We start from the raw sequence: 19,288 nt of genomic DNA, 5'->3' as shown, positions 1-19,288 counted from the left end.
TTTATATACCTGAGATCCACCTGCATGCCTGTGCTCAGCCATGATGTTTGATCCGTGTCTCAAGCTAATGACGTAACTTCCAGAGAGGCATCACTGAGCCCGTTGTACACGCCCCAATCCGCTGACTCCACCCCCACGTCAAAACAGTGCCATAAAGTGAAACGCAGAGAAAAGTGAAGCGCAAAGGCAAAACGGTATCACGAGCTCACACGTGATGGAAATGCAGATTAAAAGGAGCATTGCAAAATAATTAGTAGGCATTGCAAAGAAAAAGATGTGTGGCAAAATCATTGCTGCCTAAAAATCTGTTGCAGAGATAAAAAAGGATAAAAGATCTTTAGATTCTTTTACAACAGTCATTGATTTTTGCAATTAATTACATCTTGGTTTTTGCTATATTTTATTTATATTTTGCAATTCTTTATTTTTGTTTGCAAAACTTTCTTTTTTTCTCTCGATACTTTATTTTACGTTTGTGATACTTCATTTTTGTTTTAAATTTTTTTTTTGTTTGTTTGCTCAATACTTTTTTTGTTTTGCAAAACTTTATTTTATTTTGCAATACTTTATATTTTTGCAAATATATGTGGCATGGAATTGATTCTATACTCTCGCCCCCTCAGACACCAGGAGAGGGAGATTTCTCTGAAGGTCATGGCATAGATAGAGAGGGTCCTGCAACCCTGACAATGTGTGTCTAAAAGAATACATCAGGACGTGCAAACAATGTATCGGCGCATGTCCGTTCTCGTTGCTTCTAAACGTTGTCCGCTAAATCAGTCAATGTAGTGCAACAGATGTTAATTTAAGATTGTTGAGTTATTTGGCGCAGCGCGTCCGCAGGTTGCTGGAAAGTATGAGCTGCATGTGTAACATGATGGGAAGGGTGTGTGTGAGGATACTGGAAGCGTTTCATGCAGCTCCAGTGGACGGGACCGACTAGTCTCTCTCTCTCTCTCTCTCTCTCTCTCTCTCTCTCTCTCTCTCTCTCTCACACACACACACACACACTTACACACACACTTAACGTTTGGACACAACATGGCGATGAGGCGTCGAGAGACACGACAACACTTCCCAGACTGATACAACCATGTTATGCTTGTTGGCATAGGGGGAAGCACGCGATAGGGATATACGTGAAATTACGTTCAAGTAATTAAAAACAGGAGATTTTTCTCCCCTGAATGCCATTATATGCATGTAGCTATAGCGGTCATATATAGCCCCGCTGCTGGAAACCAAAAGCTGTACATGGCGGTGGAGAATATCTGGTTCTTCTGTCTACTTTCTCTGGGTTACTGTGGATTATCATCGCAAGGTAATTAAAGATACAGATATATATATATATATATATATATATATATATATATATATATATATATATATATATATATATATATATATATATATATATTTTTTTTTTAAGTTTTCTGGTGTTTGTGTGTGTATTGTTCAGGACATTTGACTAGAGGGGCTGGAGAGAGAGAGATAAATATTGCACCTTGCTTGTTGCAACGTTTTGTCGTCTTTACACATTTATCCACGTTTTCTCATTTGATCGCTTCGTTAGCCTATTCTAACACAATCAGTATCTCGCGACATAACCCACTCACTCTGAAGTACATGACATTATTGTGGGTTGAACTTTTTTGTCACAATAAAGCCAAAAACAAGTCTCACTTTTGCAAACAATGTTATGCGCTCAATCATAGAGCGGTTTGGTAAATATATAGTGATAATAAGTCATCATAATGATTATAACAATGAAATAACTAGATGAAGAGACACCGAGAGCAAAGCAATGTTTGCACAGAGGGGCGGATATAGTGGGGGGTTCTAGTTTGGGAATATAGGACAGGTTCGCAAATCATGGCTTCAAAGTAACCTTTGGAAGACGACATAAAAAACTCCTCTTGGCTGGGGAAACTGCTAGTGGCAATTTTGTATTATTATTATTATTATTATTTATTTATTTATTTTTTGCACGAGCGCGTTTTGGAGTTTCAAAAACAGGGGGTTAATTATACGTACATACATGCATAAACGCATACATGCGCACACACACAACCAATCTGCAACTAATGCACATATTTTTGTTATACAGGCTATGTATGTGTGTGTGTGTATATATATATATATACATACATCTGTGTGTGTGTGTGTGTGTTTGTATGGTTTGTCAATATGTCTCGTGAAAGGATGAGCGCGGTTTAATGCAGTAGCCTCAGGGAAGAATCAGCGACTTGAATCCTGGGGAGTCATTCATTCACGGGCGCTGGAGGAAAAAGGGGTGGGGAGTGGTCAGGACGACTTATCCAAATTCTATACACCTTATTTCCATAACAAAGAAAGGCACTGAAACGCATGGGCACCTACTTATGCTGGTTGTGAGGAATATCTGGCAGTGACATCGGTCAGATCACAGTGTCATCTTTGAGGTCCGTTAACGATTTCAAGCCCAGTGTCACAGCAGATCTAGATGATTTACAGTGGGGCGGGACCTACTATTAATCAGTTTCATAAAAAAAAGTGTCTGTGAAAGCTTTGTGCACAGCGGTAGGCTGCTATCTTACTAAATTACAAATAGTCTGCTACTTTAAGGTTTTCCTTCATAATTGTTATTGACAGATTTCCTACACTGCACATAGGCCTTCGGTTGGTTGCAAAAATCTTTAGGTTTTAGTTCACACTCATGCCATCCCAGATTTGTATGACTTTCTTCTGCAGAATACAGAGTTTAAAAAGAATATCTGTTGGTCCTTACAATGCAAGTGAATGGGTACCAAAATGTTTAACATCCAAAAGCATAGAACGTCAACATAAAAGTTAACCATAAGACTCCAGTGGTTAAATCCATGTCTTCAGAAGCAATAAAATAGATGTTGGTGTGAAAAAAATCCATTTTTAAGTCTTTTTAATAATTCTTTTTTTTTTTACTATAAATGTCAACTTTCACTGCCACATTCTTCTTCTTTTGTGTTTGGTGATTCACATTCTTGGTGCATATCACCACCTACTGGGCAGGGAGGAGAATTTATATTAAAAAAAGGACATAAATATAGAGCTGTTCAGAAGATAGATTAAAAATTCACGTTTGAGGTATGAAAGTGTGTTACATATGTTGTAGAACAAAACGTCCACGTATTGTCAAGTAATGTTTACTACAGACCTTATTTTACTTGTAATTCCAAAACACTCATTATAAAACCCCATAGGAAAATCCAGAGGCAGCCCATGGTGAATCCTCTTCCAGGTTTGTGAACAACAAACTGAACAGCTCTATTGATCTGTTTTCTTATATTGATCGTTGTTTGTGAATGGAAACAGTAAGATGCAAATAAAATCTACAAAATGTGAATAAAAAAAAAGTATACGCTCACTACAGGCAGGTTTTATTCTGTGAGAAGATATGCGCATAAACTATGCTAGAAACACATTTTCAAAATACATTTCAATTAAACTAATGTACGAGTATCGATACGCAAAAGTTATGTGCCTCAAGACATGCGAGTATATAATTTGCCCATGCAGAGACAATCAACAATCAGTTGTTTGACAATCAACCATCAACTTTCCCTCCCAGACAGAAAGCATCTATCGCTAAATGCTAGCAAACGTGAAGATCGTCAGAGCATTTTGTCTGCCGGCTCTAAATCACAAGTAAGTGTTTATTACATTGAATAAAAAAAGAAACGGTGTCTTCAACTCCTATTAATGAGAAAATCTTGGCCTCTGCTGACAGTCCACACAGACTGTGCTGATGATGAAATCTGCATCACACATACTGGGCGCGGATTGATCATCAATGCTGACACCCAAAGTTGGCCTTTAGAGGCATGGTTTCAGCATCATTCCAACACAGTCGTCTTCAGTTACCATTGTCGTCATAGAAATTCACTATTTACAGTCACCTATGATTAATTTAATCCATGAGTGAAAGTGTCTTATAACAGGACAGATGCTGAGATTTAAGCAAGTAGTAGTCTGCTCGTCATGTGATCCTAACATGGCAGCTCCTATGAAGGGACCCTCTCCATGTAGAATAAGACAGTTTTTATGAGGTTACTGATATAACTGGAGTCTTCATTTCATGTGTGTACTTTTATCTTGAGGGGTTTCTTGCAACTGGGCTCTAGTTCTTACATTAATCTTAAATTAGTGATGCATACTTTAATATATCGTTAAAAAGCATTGTTGATTGTCCTATATGTTCACTATTTTAAGATAACTGCATTTACCCTGCAGATTTACAGTTAGAACTGAGTAGGTTATACTTGGTTGGTTTATGAAATAGTCTAACATTTAGGTTTGTTTTCACTCTCGTGTTATAATATTTAAGATATAACTTGCCACACGTTTATTCTAATATCTTAATAAACCCACCTGAACCAGCTAATTACGGTCCTCGGGGTTCACTTGAAAATTACAGGCAGATGTGTTAGAAGGGGAATTAGAAATACATTTGCCAGAAATGTGACTATTAGATCTTTAGGAACAGGACTGAGTGACTCAGATTTAACATAGCAAAAAAGATCAGAAGCAATTATTTGTGACTTGTCTGTTTGGGGACAAACAGTGATCTGGAGTATTACAGTATTTTGACAGGTGTCACTGCAAGAGATGCTGTAAGCAAACACATGACCGGGAGAAGGTACAGAGAGGGGTGATAGTAGGGGGTCGGTAGTTCCATTGTCAGAATGACTTAGGTTATTGGTAATTCAGGCTGATCTTTCCAGAGACTTCTAAAGCCATGAACATAACATCCCTATTCCCTCACTGCAACTTGTAGCTACTGTCAGCCAAGATTTGAACCCACAAATTCACTGTAGAAAGGGATAAACCCCTCTTCTGAGTAGTGTAGGCTTCCCCGAGGCTCTGTGCCAGGTTTACAGAGAGAAAGAGGAATGTTGTTATGTGTGTGTGTGTTGTGGGAATTTAGAATGGTAATTTATAATTGTGAATTATGTGGGTGATTTTTGGGTCTCTCTCTCTCTTCAGATCCATAAATGGAGATCTTGACTTTGCCAAGAGAAAGATCATATAAAATTGGTTATGGAATTTCTGGGCCGATGTGATAATAACCGATAATTTACAGCTCATTTGAGGCCCATCTTGAATACCCGAGAATTTTACTTTTGCCATTTTGGCAGTTTAAATTGGAGTGTCTTGCTAATGAATGAAAAGCTACTCACATTTTACATTATATATATGTCATTTAAAATCTTAGAATCTAAACTTTACAATGCATTGAGTTCATTGGACCAGCACTGCTTTAAAATGTGCTTACAAATTAGAAGTGTTTTGCTTCAAAATCCGTTTATGAAATCAATCATTTTGCACTTGCAAAATAGAGTATTTGTATTAGAAATGCACAAAAATACTACTTTTTTAATATTAAAATGAAAATGGGGCCTAAACTAAAATAATGCTTGTATGCTATAAGTCAGGTATCCCAACTTTATATTATACAGTAAATAATTGATAAAAATTCCCTTTGAAATCTGAAATGGAAAGTATACTGTTTAAATGAGAAAAGAATCCTCATAACAATTGCAAAAACAAAACAACAACCAATGGACTGTAATGGTAAATTGGGTATTACACAAGAGAGGTTGTGTGTGTGGTTTGAAACAGAGTAAGATAAATAAGCAATATTAGATAAATTAAGAATTATAATACTAGATTAAGAACATTTGTAGCCCAGAGATGAACAACGAAGGCAAGAAGGACATTTTAAATTGTTACATGTGTCTAAACTAAAGGGCAAGATGTAGCACACATATTTTCTGTAATCTATAACTATCCTTTTAAATTAGAGTTAAATGATGGCCAAAGTAATTAAGTCTAAAAAGTCCACAACTAAATACCCAGAATTAGCATATAAGAGTCCTAAATGGATTTTGATTTATATACTGATAAATAATAAAAAAAAAGCCATTGATATCAGCCACTAACCAATATGGTGGCAATACATTGTTCATCCTTAATACAAATATATGTGAACTCTTGGTGAATAGCTGAGGACGTGTGCAGTGGTGTTTGCACTGTGAGGCTTTCTCTACTTTGAAAGCTGCAGCTGATGTTTTGCTTTCTCATGTAAAGCTTCCTGCCGTGTTGTCTAACATTCCAGTGTTCTTCTAGAAGTCTATACGCAGCTGCCTGCTTTAAAAGACTCACCAAAACAAGATAAGAAAAAAGTGTGTTCTGCCCTGAGGAGCTCCGCCATGTGTTGATCTTACCCACTTTGCCACATTACTGCAACCTGACGTGTCTCACAGAACGGAAAGGGGTGAAATAAGGTGTATAAGTTGCCCTGCCCAAACCAGACTCCTTTTTCCACCAGCGCCTGTGAACGTATGACTCCCCCGGATTCACTTTGCTTATTCTTTTGTGCTCCATAGCATTTATTTTCATCCTCATGATTAGATTTACTGTGTCATCTTTCTGTGGGACTGCTGCAGCACTTCTGCCATTACCACCATTAAACATTCCTTCATGATCTCATTTTCCCTTTTCTTTAAAAAGCCTTAATATCGTTTAATTCCCCTACGCGTGATTTGCAATAATTACACAAACTGTAGACTGAAGTGGATGCCTCTGAAGTCAATAATATTCAGTAGTAGGATTATATAGTGGCATGCATATCCACTTCTGCGGTTTTTGGTCTTTTATACTTTAGTCAACGATATTGTCATTGGGTATTGTAAAGTGTGGGGAAGATGAGTGGCAGACAGTGGATATATTGTAGCTTTTTATTTTGTAGTCTAAGCTTTTACTTGTTTAAACCTTCTATACATTTAAAGTTTCTTAATTAAAAAAAAAGATTTATTAAGGGGAGGACAGTTTCTGATACATTACACCTGATGTTTTGATTCCCCCATTTATGAGCATGCTTTGAATATGAAGGCAAGGCTTGATGAAGGCGTGGATTTGGGTGTGTTGTGCTGCCAACTATGAAAGCAAATCTAGATTTGGATATTACATTTAAATGTGATATAGGTTCTGGGATGTCTCTAAAATGTATGGCACCTTTGACCAAATTTTGGGCCTACCCTATGCCCTTTGAGAAAAGTAGACCATAGAGAACCTTAATGGGCCCCCCTCATCACAGCGCTTAGGACAACTTCCCAGGTGATCCCCCGATGACGACCCTGCGTTGGTACAGTTTAAAAATGCCAGCCTTATGAGAGTCATATTCTGCTTCATAATTGTAGGCTCTGTTTGTGGTTTGGATTGATGTGGTTATAATAACAAACACAAGCCTCCTTTTATTTTGCCTTTGTTGTGCCAAGGTGAATTATTTTCTGGAGATGGAAGTATGGGTTGTACAAGGAAGCTATTCATTATCTTACTTCCTGACAGTCTTTTTTAAAGGTCTGCCACAGATTGTTGAGCCTAGAAAAGCTAGACAGATTACTTCATTGATGAATGTAAGTAACTGAATGTTTTAACTTTGTGTAAACATTTAAACAGATATATACCACATAATCAGTTATAAACCAATTACTGGTTTATATTACAACACTTGTAGCCTACATGTTCGATAATACACAAATTATACAGCTTTATATGTATTTAATGTTTGAGAACTCCTTAGCCACCTGCAATACGTTGAATCCACAACTTTATCTACAGAGCCATGTATGTGAAACAGAACACAGAGTGCTTGGTTCTCTGTGTTCTGTGTTGCAATGGCTATTTGAGTTCAACTTTTGTACACATGGACTTCAGGGATACTGTGACCTGGATAACAGCTGTCAAAATCTATCAGCATGTTGCTTAGATTGAACCTCAGAAGGGCCAAAGGGAGATGAAAATGGACAAAGGGGGGTAACTGATAAAAGTTTTGATTACTTGTAGCTAGTATTACAGTACCCATTTTAGTTATCTGTTTTCAAAAAATTTTCAGATCACTCGTAGATTTTATGTGGGGCAGCATTTAGCACACAGTAAGTATAGAAATATATGTATATAGAGTTGTGATATGTATTTTGTACCTGCAGTATTAGCTGATAATTGACTTGTTTGCTTACAAGGAAACTGCCAAAAACATTCAAGCCTTGCCAAGGGCCTCTTAGCAAAGAGCCTGGAGAGTATTTTAATATAAAGATCAACTTGTATTATTAGTCTCTCTACTGTTCATAATCGTATTTGATCTGAATCCCTTGCTTTTATTGGACTTGCTGTTTAGTGTAGCCAGAAAGGTTTTCCCTACAATGCTCTGTAACTCTCCAGCTCATGCATAAGCTGTCCAGCTCTTTAAACTTGGACTAATATCACATTGACCAGACTGACCCCAGCATGAGCCATTGTGTTATGTGCACACACTGTATTGTGTTGTTGATGCAGAGATTAGGCTCATCAATGTTGTTCAGTGCAAGCCCACAACAACGCAGTTTGTAAATGACAGAGGAGCAATGGGACATGAATTCTGCCCCAAGCTGTAAAGCTTCAGGCAAATCAGTGGATCTTGGGATAGAAAATGTCCAAATTGGCAATATAAATTGATGAATTCAAAATCTGGTGTGGTGTTATCTTTCTCATATGATATAAAAGACAAAACAAGTCTTCTTATAACAATGGAATCATATTATTGTATTTATAATATTTATTGTAAATGAGCCAATATCATATATATTGCATAATAGAATGTTGATTGTTGTCTGTGTTCATGCGTGAAATAGAGCAAAGAAAGTCCAGAGTACAAATGAGTGAATTTGATTTCATTCTGTAATGTGTGTAATGAGTGATCGTTTGAGGAAAAAGTGTGAGTGGGCGTGTTTATGTATTGTGGTGTGTTAATGTATGCATCGGTGCGTGCATGTGTGAAGCGGGGTCTATTCCTCATGACGCTGGTTGGGTAAACAGTCGATCACATTCCTTCCATTCCGTGCTGCTGTCCACTTGGTCACATGACCACACAGAAGGGCTCAAAGTGGGGTGGGCAGGCAAGCCTCAGGAAGGGGAGCAGTGTATCACTAAGGAAGATTCAGATTGTGGGCACAGGCACGCTCAAACATCCTAACCATGTACATGGCTTTTTTTTTTCTTTAGTTTTTGTTAAAGCAGAAGTTTTAAACATGTCAGATACTGACAGTAATTAAATTCTCTGCTTTAAAAACAGACTGTGAAGATAATTAACAAGAGCAACTTCTTAAAAGGTTTATAATCTTGCTGTTAAAAGACTGCAAATACCTTGACAACATAAAACCGCAATTAATTTAAAGAGGTGAAAGGCTAACTGTAAATGTAACAAAGACTCCAACTGGGCTATTAAAAATCTTGTTTTTACAATATACTGGTTGTGTGTGGAAATAACCATAAGCCAGACCTGTGGCAGTATTGGGTTTTCTGGGGGCCCCTTCACTACTAGTGTTCTGGACTACAAGGCCCCCCTATAAAGCTCTGTGAAAACACAGCACAATTATTTCAACTGCAGGATATGCAGGAATGAACATGCAACAGGACAGCTACATTAAGAGCCACTCAATTCAATCCAGTTCAGTCTAAATCAATTAAACTCAGTTCAAATGTGCTTTATTGGCACGTACAAGTACAGTGTGTTTCCAAAGCATTTGCAATTGCAAGAACCGCAAATAATAAAAACTTGAACAGAGAAGAAATGGTAAAATGAATAAGTGAAAATTAATGATAAACCTATACTGTACTTTCTGTATATCAGCTCTCAACATGCTTTTTTTCACGTTATCTTTTGATCTAGCTGTGCTGCGTTTGCCTCAGAAAAATTGCCAAAATGTAATATGCGGAGACAGATAACATCAAAACATATCATGTTAGAACTTTGTGTGTGTGGTTTACAGATTAAGAGGTGGAGCTGAAGCTTCTGCAACTGGCATGAATGTTACCTCTTATCATACAGATTGCACCTGACAATGGAAATGCTTTTCAAATTCAGTTGAGATGTGGAACTCCAATTTAACTTATAAACTTTCTCCTGGTCATCAGCTTATTTGCACAGTAACGAACATGTTAGTGCTGATTAAGGGTCATTTGTGTTTTGTATGACTGTTTGGACATCATGGTGCACTGTAATTTGAGTCCAGCTGCAGTGGTTCACATGGCAGGGGCACAGCTGCAGAGGATGTGCTGTCTAGTCTACTATGGTTTGTGAGTGAGCAAGAGAGTGAGTAATCTCCATTCATGGTCCGGCCACAGCCACCAGAGAAAAGTTGTTTTTACCCTTTTGTGTCAAAAATGTACTGAAATGTGATACATCTGTAGACACGCATTATTTATCTTTCTGTCTGGTCATTTCAGCACAGTCCACTCAATGGGATGGTACCCTTGCACAACTGCTCTTGAAGCCCTATTTAACACGCTGTTAGACTGTGAGAATTGGCTGTCAACATTGGAAGCCATGCCCTTTTGAATAACTATAGACATCTGCTTATTTCATCAGGACTCAAACAACTAGCCTTATTATTGGGGGGTCTGCATTTTCCATTTGTCTTTATTATTTGTAACTCGTAGCACCTAATAAACAAGCAAAAAAAAAAAAAAAACATAGATATTTATAGAGCTAATAGTTTCCTAAAAAATTATTTGCTCATATGTGGACAGTGGGAATAAGTTGTGATATTGTAAGCAATATCAAGCTATGAAAAGTCTGTTCTTTTTTTCATCAAATAGTTTGTGTCCAGGAGTGTTGATTATTCATGTTTCTGAGACACACTGTTATATACACACTATTTTATATAAAGCTGAATTAATAATTCTTATTAAAAGTTATGGCCAGCATCATCACTGCCAACCATGTTAAAATAACATTTAGCATTATAAAATTCTGAATCTATGTACTGAGTATCATCGTCCCATGTCTGCCAAACATGTTGAGTGGTCCAAACATCATCCGCAGCCTGAAACTGAACTTTTGGTCGGATATTTGGAGTGAATGCTGCATAGAAAGCTATAGGATGCACCTTTGTTCCCTTGCTCCCTATTTAGAGAATGGCTTAACTTCCAGTGTGCTGTCTGTCTGCACTGGTCTCAGAACAGTTAGAAATGCACATTATTTTCATCCTAACTCCATATAAATCCTCTGAAAGCAACATTTTTCAGCTTTTGCATGAATACATTTATTCTCAATGTGAAAATGCAGAGTAAATATATTGGAATGCATTTACTAATATTAATGAATAAAACCGTATTGTACAGTGATAAATATTATATTAAAATATAATATAACAAAATGTATATTAAAATGAAGCATAATGGCCCACAGATTTGTTACGGTGAAAAGTGATTCAAAATAACAAACATGTTTTTGGAACATCTGTCAGAAAACCACTCCACTGCACTCATCCTAGTACTTCATGTTTATCAGCGCACCAAATCATACAAAATGAACAAAGTATTTGAAGCAGAATATCATATGAAACTAGAGACACTACTCTTTACAACCAAATTGGTTTCAGTGAAAACAATTTAAGAGGTTTCTTACCAATAGTTTGCTTCCACATTCCAAACCCAGAAATGTGAGAGAGGTCCACGAATCAACTATTAACCATTAACCTTCAAGCTTTTAATCAAACACATGACCAAACAGACATACCATAGGCTAAACATATTTTTTTTTATGTCAACAAGCACAATATTCCATTCAGTATTATCCTAAATACTGGGGCTGAAATGATTAGTCGACGTTATCAACAAAAAATGTAGTTGTCAAATAGTCGTTTGATCTCATTTAACGTAACATGAGATCACATTAAACCGTAATGATGACACGTGAGAGTAGCACTGCAGCTCACACCTGACTGATGAGAGGAAGAATTACACAGATCACAGTCCAGATGTACTCTAAACTTTCCAAACAGCTTCAGCTTATGTATATCGCAAAGTATGAGGGAATTATAATGCAAAAATACAAAATAAGTAAATACAGAAGCACTCTCGTTGTGGAATACACTGAACCAGAACTCATTAGAGGAAACACCCTGGCATTACATCTTAAATGCAGCTATATTTAATGCGTTATAGCTTTATTAAAGTTCAAAATGCAGTTATATTTAATGCGTTATAGCTTTATTAAAGTTCATATAATACAGCAGCAGATCATGTAAATAAATACAAACTCCGAAACTGCCATTTCTCTGTGCGGTCTTAGCCTCTTCTGTGAGTTGCGTGAAGTGTCCCGATCTAAAGGGGAGAGATTTAAACTGCACCCGGCTGATGCACACTCCGTCATGGGGATGCTCGTCCCTCGAGCTCACGCACTTAATGCAGCTAGATTATAACGTGATGGCTCGCAACTTATTGAATCATAATATGCGTGTCACTGTGCATTTCTTATTGTGAAGAAAATTGGCAATACGCAGCTTTATTAATAAGAGAGAGGTTTTTATTTTTTGTGATTTGAAAATGGATTGAAGTGAACGGAAAGGTGAGAGAGGAAGTCTTCGCCCCATTATACACCGCAACAAAATACTTTTTTTATTTATTTTTGTTTTGGCTTGTTTTTCAATATAAATATCTAAAACTCATTTAAAACAATGTACATTAGCAGCTATTCTGCAGAAGAAAAAATTGTAATCTGAGAATGTTGAATATAATAGAAAAAATGCAAATATTTTAAAATATCTAAAAATTCTTAAAGATTCACCTGAGAAGCAGCATATAAGATATTTAGTCTTGCTTTTAGAGAATAGATCTTGAATAGAAGTATATTTTGTCTTTACTGCACTCGCAGAATTATAACCAAGTGAAAAAATACACTTTTATACAAAATACACTTATTTAAGATTCATCCTCTTAAAGCAAGTCTAAATATCTTACATTTACTTGAGAATTAACATATATCTTCTTTTATGGATTTTTAGACAATTTAAAATGGAAAACAAGACAAAAACATTTGATAACAGGATTTTTTTGCAGTGAATTTCTATACTGAATTAAAATTCATAAAAAGTAGTTTTCGCCTTTAATTCAGTGAATGTCATTTGAGGTATTTTTAAAAGATGATTTTGTCCTCTTTGTTGTTGGTAAGCGTTTAATTCAGCCTTTTAAGTCAAGACACAAGCTGAATAATCTGTTAAGAACTAATGATTAATTGTTGCAATAATTGGCCAAATAGTCGAATAATCATTAGATTAATCTATTATCAAAATAATTGTTAGTTGCAAGCCCTATTAAAAACCCACTGTATAATCTCCTTTACGCCATTTATCGCATTTCCATTGAAACATAAAAAACATTTTGGGCTTCAGGCCTATATGCTGAGTTGTCAAGGTTGATATAGTACTGCATTGTGCTTGTACTATTACTGAACTACAGACCAAGCCGTCTTCACAGATTAAATGGTCCCACATATCACTTATTTTCTCATTAAGCAGATTGAGAGGAAGACATGCATTGTAGTGCCCTTTCATGTATATTAATAACATACAATGGATTGGTATATTTCCATATTTCACTCAGATTTGCATGATGAAATTGAATTTATAAATGTAGATTTTTAAACATTTTAGAAAGGGACAGTTTTGTGAAATTCCCATCTGTGTGCTTGAAATGGAAATGATTGGAAATCAACTGATACTATGGGAACACCATATGCATATGGGCATCCAATATGGTTCCAAAAGGAGAGGAGGTACAGGTTGATCTCAAGAAAAGAGAGAATACAGTCCATTCTAGATTTGTGAATTCTAAATGCACTCATGAGCAAATACACAGTCAGAATATTGACACATCAGCAGCTGCAGGCAGTTCACCAAGATGATTGATTTACAGTGGTGAAATAGGATTACTTTCATGTCAATCCATGATTCCGCAGATTCCTCTGGTTTTAATTTAAAGGTTGTGTTTTTTCCTTTTGTAGTTTGTAGAGTACAAAAGGTTCAACATGGGTGCAGTGCTGACAAAATGTGGTAAAACAATTGTTAGGATAGATTCTGTAACAAAACTAATATTTATTTTTCTTCAGTGTTGACATTCTTGAGAAAGTTGTCCCTAGCAGCACAAAACTCTTTTAGAATATTTTGTATTATGCCTAGTACCAGCTTTTGCCCCCATAAAATGATCTGTAAATATTTCCAAAAATGACTCTGACCTTCCAAATGGAATGGAATAATTATAATATTAAAGACAACCATAGAAAAAAATTAAATAAGTCCTTTAGAGTACATATTTAATTTTTTCCAACTTAAACATACAGATTATTCCATATTGAGAGTTTAAGTATTGGGGCTAATATAAACTCTGCATAAGTCAATTCAATTTTATTTGTATAGTGCCTTTCACAACACACATCGTTTCAAAGATCAGACATTAACAGACGATAAAACTTTAATATCTATAATATCGATGAATCATCATTGTGTAATTAGATATAATAAGATTGTTAATCGTGTTTTAAAAATAAGTAATTAAATAATAATTGTATTAATAACCCCAGTGAGCAAGCTGAAGGTGACTGTGGCAAGGAACACAAAACTCCATAAGATGTTGATTAATGGAGAAAAATAACCTTGAGAGAAACCAGACTCACTGTGAGACCAGATCCCCTCTGGCTAACATCATGAATATAATGCCAATATTACTTATGTATAGTTAAAGCCATGGTTTAAAATTATTAAACTAAATAAGTGTTAAGGGTCAGTGTTTAAACATCGATTGTGTTTAAACTGTAAGAATAATGACTAATGTCTTTGAAGTCCAGCCTGGATTAACTGCAGAAGTTCACATAGATGCAATTGTCATTGTAAATTGGGAAATAATGCATACCTTAAAGCGGTGTCACACATACCTTCTTACGGTGAAATTCTGCGGGCAAAGATGGTGTGGGCAGACGTTAAGTGCCTGTGAAACCAGCAAAAATATAATTGTCAAGCAGCCTTTTTTAATGCTGTACTTTATACACTTGAGAGTCTAAAAGGTGTTATATGTGATTTTAACTTAAGTTCCCCTTCTGTCGCTCTCTCCACGTTGTGTCAGAGAAGCGACACATGGGGTCTCTCTTGAGCTCCGATATTCACCTCTGAACTATGAAAAAAGGCCAATGAGAGTTGGCAACCAGTATTTGCATGTCCCGCCCCCGGACATACGGGTATTTAAGCGGCGCAAATACGGGAGTTCATTCAGAAATTTCTTCGGAGCCGATGGTCGTGTCTGCAACTGCTGCATACCTGTTGGATTCCATGGTGCACAACAGCGGCTTTCTCCTGTTTGCACGGCTGTGCATTCCTGCCCCTGGGTGCATCGACAGTGCAGATTTAAAAACTCTCACTAGTTTTTTCCCTAAAAGAGTGATTTTATTTAAAAGAGTAATTTCCTCTAAAAGAGCAAAACAAAGCGGCGTTGAACGTCCTTTTAAGGACGCGTCTTTATAAAGATGCCCTTCCGCCCCTGTGTTGTTTCTGGATGCGGTAGAGTGCTCTCCGCTTCCGACGGCCACAGGCGCTGTCTCGTGTGTCTGGGTAGCGATCACACCGAGGCTGCGTTTGTGGATGGTTCATGTTCTCACTGCGAGAACATGACCATGACAACATTGCGGTCGCGGCTTGCTTACAACCGTGAGCAAGCCACTCCAGCCGCCCCCGTATTGCTCCTTCTTCCCACGGGATTGAGGACGATGCGGCTGGCGATGGAGGCAATTTGGGGATGGCTGCGGGTGCAGCTCCGCCGGGTATGCCCCCTCGGACCACCCGCGCCCCAGCATGCTCGTTGATTCCCGTCCGTGCTCGAGGCGGCGGCGACTCGCCTCACAGCCAGTCACCCGACCCTCTTGCGATGGAAGCCGATGAGCTCGCCGCGACATCGGAGGGCGCGGCATCTGATGCAGAGGACTCCCCTGGGCTGCCGCCTTCGGGCTTGCACGCCCAGGCTGAGGCTGACGCACAGATGTCCGCCATGCTTTCCCGGGCAGCCAACAGCGTGGGCTTGGATTGGAACCCTGCATCCTCCCCACAGCCATCACGGCTGGATGACTGGTTCCTGGGGTCTGCGCACCGCTCACAGCCTCGCCCACCCCGGTTCCATTTTTCCCGGAAGTGCATGACGAGCTGACGTCTTCGTGGAGAGCACCCCTCTCCACTCGTCACACCGCCACAGGCTCGGCCACCCTCGACGGCAGAGCGCGCCACGGGTATGCGGCGATTCCCCAGGTGGATAGGGCGGTTGCGATCCATCTATGCCCCGGTACCCCTACCACCTGGCGAGGTCACCCCATACTACCTTCCCGGACCTGTAGAGCAACCTCCTCGCTGACAGCGAAGGCCTACAGCGCCACCGGACGCGCCGCTTCCGCCCTGCATGCCATGGCTCTCCTGCAGGTCCACCAAGCCAAGGCACTTCGGAACATGCACGGGGGTGGCCCTGATCCCGACACGCTGTAGGAACTGCGCTCAGCGACCGACCTCGCCCTGAGAGCGACGAAGGTCACAGCGCAAGCGCTCGGGCAGGCGATGGCCACGCTAGTGGTCCAGGAACGTCAACTGTGGCTGAACATGGTCGAGATGCATGAAGCCGACAAGACTCGCTTCCTCAACGCCCCTGTCTCCCAGTTCGGCCTCTTCGGCGACACCGTCGAGGACTTTGCCCAGCAGTTCTCCATGGTAAAGAAGCAGACGGAAGCCATCTCTCACATCATGCCTCGCCGCAAGCCTGCCGACACGGCCCATGCCCCGTCTGCTCGCCGAGGGCGTCCTCCCGCGGCCAGAAGACAAGCTCCTGCTCCGCCTCAACCCGGGCCCAGCTCTCAGCCCCAGCATCGAGCAAACCGCGGGAAGCGCACGCCCCCTGTCTCACGGACCCCCTCGAGGACCCGGAAGGCTCCCAGGCACTCCTGAGACAACGCACCCAGAGTCCAAGAAGTTAGCTCCGGAGGTGGTAAGACCGCTCCATCCCCCGGTGGAGGGCCGGGAGGAGAATCCTTTGTTTTTTCATTTGCCGCACCCCTTAACGGGGCTGCGGTACCCAAATTCTCAATAAAAGAGCTATTTCCTTTGTCTCTGGGGCATATGGCCCGCAAATGCCGTTCTCACGGCACTCTGCTTTCAGGCCTCAACAGTCCCGGCTCCATGGACGCGGTGTCCCCGCCTTCAGCCCCACGACTGTTCCCCGGCCGGCCGGTTCAGACGAGTCCAGAGGACGCCAGCATCAGACCTCCTCCTCAGTCACGAACCCGCCCCCTGCCGGGTGCGCGGAGCAAGGTAAGTGCTTTGAGTTTATTCTCAGCACCAGAGCCTCGGGACACCGCGTTGCATCCCGACGCCATGTTACCTGTTCCGCACCGCTGCGAAGCCCCGCCGGATACGTCCAAAAAACCCGTCCCTTTGGTGCCCCTAGCACGGAGTTTAGAGGCATGGCTTTCACTGCCCAACCCGTCACGCTGGCTGCACCAGACCATTCGACTCGGTTATGCAATTCAGTTTGCCAGGTCTCCGCCCCCCTTCATGGGCGTACATTTTTCCGCAGTACACGGCCAACATGCCCATTCCCTGCACGAAGAAATCGCCTCCCTTCTATTAAAGGACGCGATAGAGCCTGTCCCTCCAACCGAAACGAAGAAGGGTTTCTACAGCCCTTACTTTGTTGTACCCAAGAAAGTCGGCGGCTTACGACCGATCTTGGACCTGCGAGTTTTCAATCGGACCTTGTCCAAACTCCCGTTCAAAATGCTCACCCAGAAACAAATTCTATCTGGCGTCCGGCATCTAGATTGGTTTTCAGCGGTAGACCTGAAGGACGCGTACTTCCACGTCTCAATTTGCCCTCGACACCGACCCTTCCTACGGTTCGCGTTCGACGGTCAGGCGTATCAGTACAAAGTCCTCCCCTTCGGCCTGTCTCTGTCCCCTCGCGTCTTCACGAAAGTCGCAGAGGCAGCTCTTGCCCCGCTTCGAGTAGCCGGCATACGCATACTCAATTACCTCGACGACTGGCTCATACTGGCTCACTCTTGAGAGTTACTATGCGCACACAGAGACCAGGTGCTCAGGCACCTCAGCCGTTTGGGGCTTCAGGTCAACTGGGAAAAGAGCAAGCTCTCCCCGGTCCAGAGCATCTCTTTTCTCGGTCTGGAGTTAGACTCAGTCTCAATGACAGCACGTCTCTCCAACGAGCATGCTCAGTCAGTGCTGAAATGCCGCGCTTCCTTCAAGCCAGGCGGCATGGTCCCGCTAAAACATTTCCAACAGCTCCTGGGGCATATGGCATCCTCCGTGGCGGCCGCGCCACTGGGGTTGATGCATATGAGACCACTTCAGCACTGGCTCCAGACTCGAGTCCCGAGACGAGCATGGCGCCGCGGCACGCACAACGTAACAGTTACCTCTGCCTGCCGCCAGACCTTCAAACCCTGGACAGACCTTTGCTTTCTAAGGGCTGGAGTACCCTTGCAGCAGGTGTCCCTACGCGTTCTGGTCACGACCGACGTCTCCAAATTGGGTTGGGGCGCCGTGTGCAACGGGCACGCAGCCGCAGGCCGGTGGAACCAAGGCCTGCTGCGCTGGCACATCAACTGCCTAGAGCTGCTGGCTGTTTTTCTGGCCCTGCAGAAGTTTCTTCCGTTAATTCGGCACAAACACGTCTTAGTCAGGACAGACAGCACCACGGTCGTAGCCTACATAAACCGCCAAGGCAGAGTACGCTCCCTCCACATGTCACAGCTCGCCCGTCGTCTCCTCCTATGGAGTCAGCAGCGACTGGAGTCACTGCGCGCCACTCACATCCCCGGCAACCTCAACGTGATGGCGGATGCGCTGTCAAGACAAAGCTTGCCCGGCGGATGGTGGAGACTCCACCCCCAGTTGGTCCAGCTGATTTGGGACCGGTTCGGCAAGGCCCAGGTAGACCTGTTTGCCTCCCAAGAAACCTCCCACTGCCCGCTCTGGTATGCCCGGACAGAGGCTCCCCTCGGGGCAGATGCGCTGGCACACAGCTGGCCCACGGGGCTGCGCAAGTACGCATTTCCCCCAGTGAGCCTTCTTGCACAGGTGCAAGGTCAGGGAGGACGAGGAGCAAGTCACTCTGGTAGCCCCCTACTGGCCTACCCGGACTTGGTTTTTGGACCTCACACGCCTCACGACAGCCACTCCCTGGCGAATTCCCCTGAGGAAGGACCTTCTTTCTCAGGGACGGGGCACGCTCTGGCACCCGCACCCAGACCTCTGGAACCTCCACGTCTGGCCCCTGGACAGGATGCGGAAGATCTAGCCGGTCTACCATCTGCCGTCGTAGATATAATCAATCAAGCCAGAGCTCCCTCTACCAGGCATCTTTACGCCCTAAAGTGGCGTCTGTTCGCGGACTGGTGTTCTTCCCGAGC

At 41.4% G+C, this 19,288-nt stretch overlaps 1 protein-coding gene across 1 annotated transcript in view; it reads left to right on the top strand.

Annotated features, from left to right (window-relative positions):
• The first annotated feature begins 1,041 nt into the window (after positions 1-1,041).
• Positions 1,042-19,288, top strand: part of LOC127648899 (immunoglobulin superfamily DCC subclass member 4-like) — a 101,305-nt gene continuing 83,058 nt past the window's right edge. The window contains exon 1 of the mRNA XM_052133725.1: positions 1,042-1,321. Within this exon, the coding sequence (XP_051989685.1) occupies positions 1,198-1,321 (124 nt within the window). The 5' untranslated portion in view covers positions 1,042-1,197. The remainder of the gene's footprint in view (positions 1,322-19,288) is intronic.

This window comes from Xyrauchen texanus, chromosome 1 (genome assembly GCF_025860055.1).
Source record: "Xyrauchen texanus isolate HMW12.3.18 chromosome 1, RBS_HiC_50CHRs, whole genome shotgun sequence".
Taxonomy (NCBI): Eukaryota; Metazoa; Chordata; class Actinopteri; order Cypriniformes; family Catostomidae; genus Xyrauchen; species Xyrauchen texanus.
This window is presented reverse-complemented; position numbering and strand designations above follow the sequence as displayed.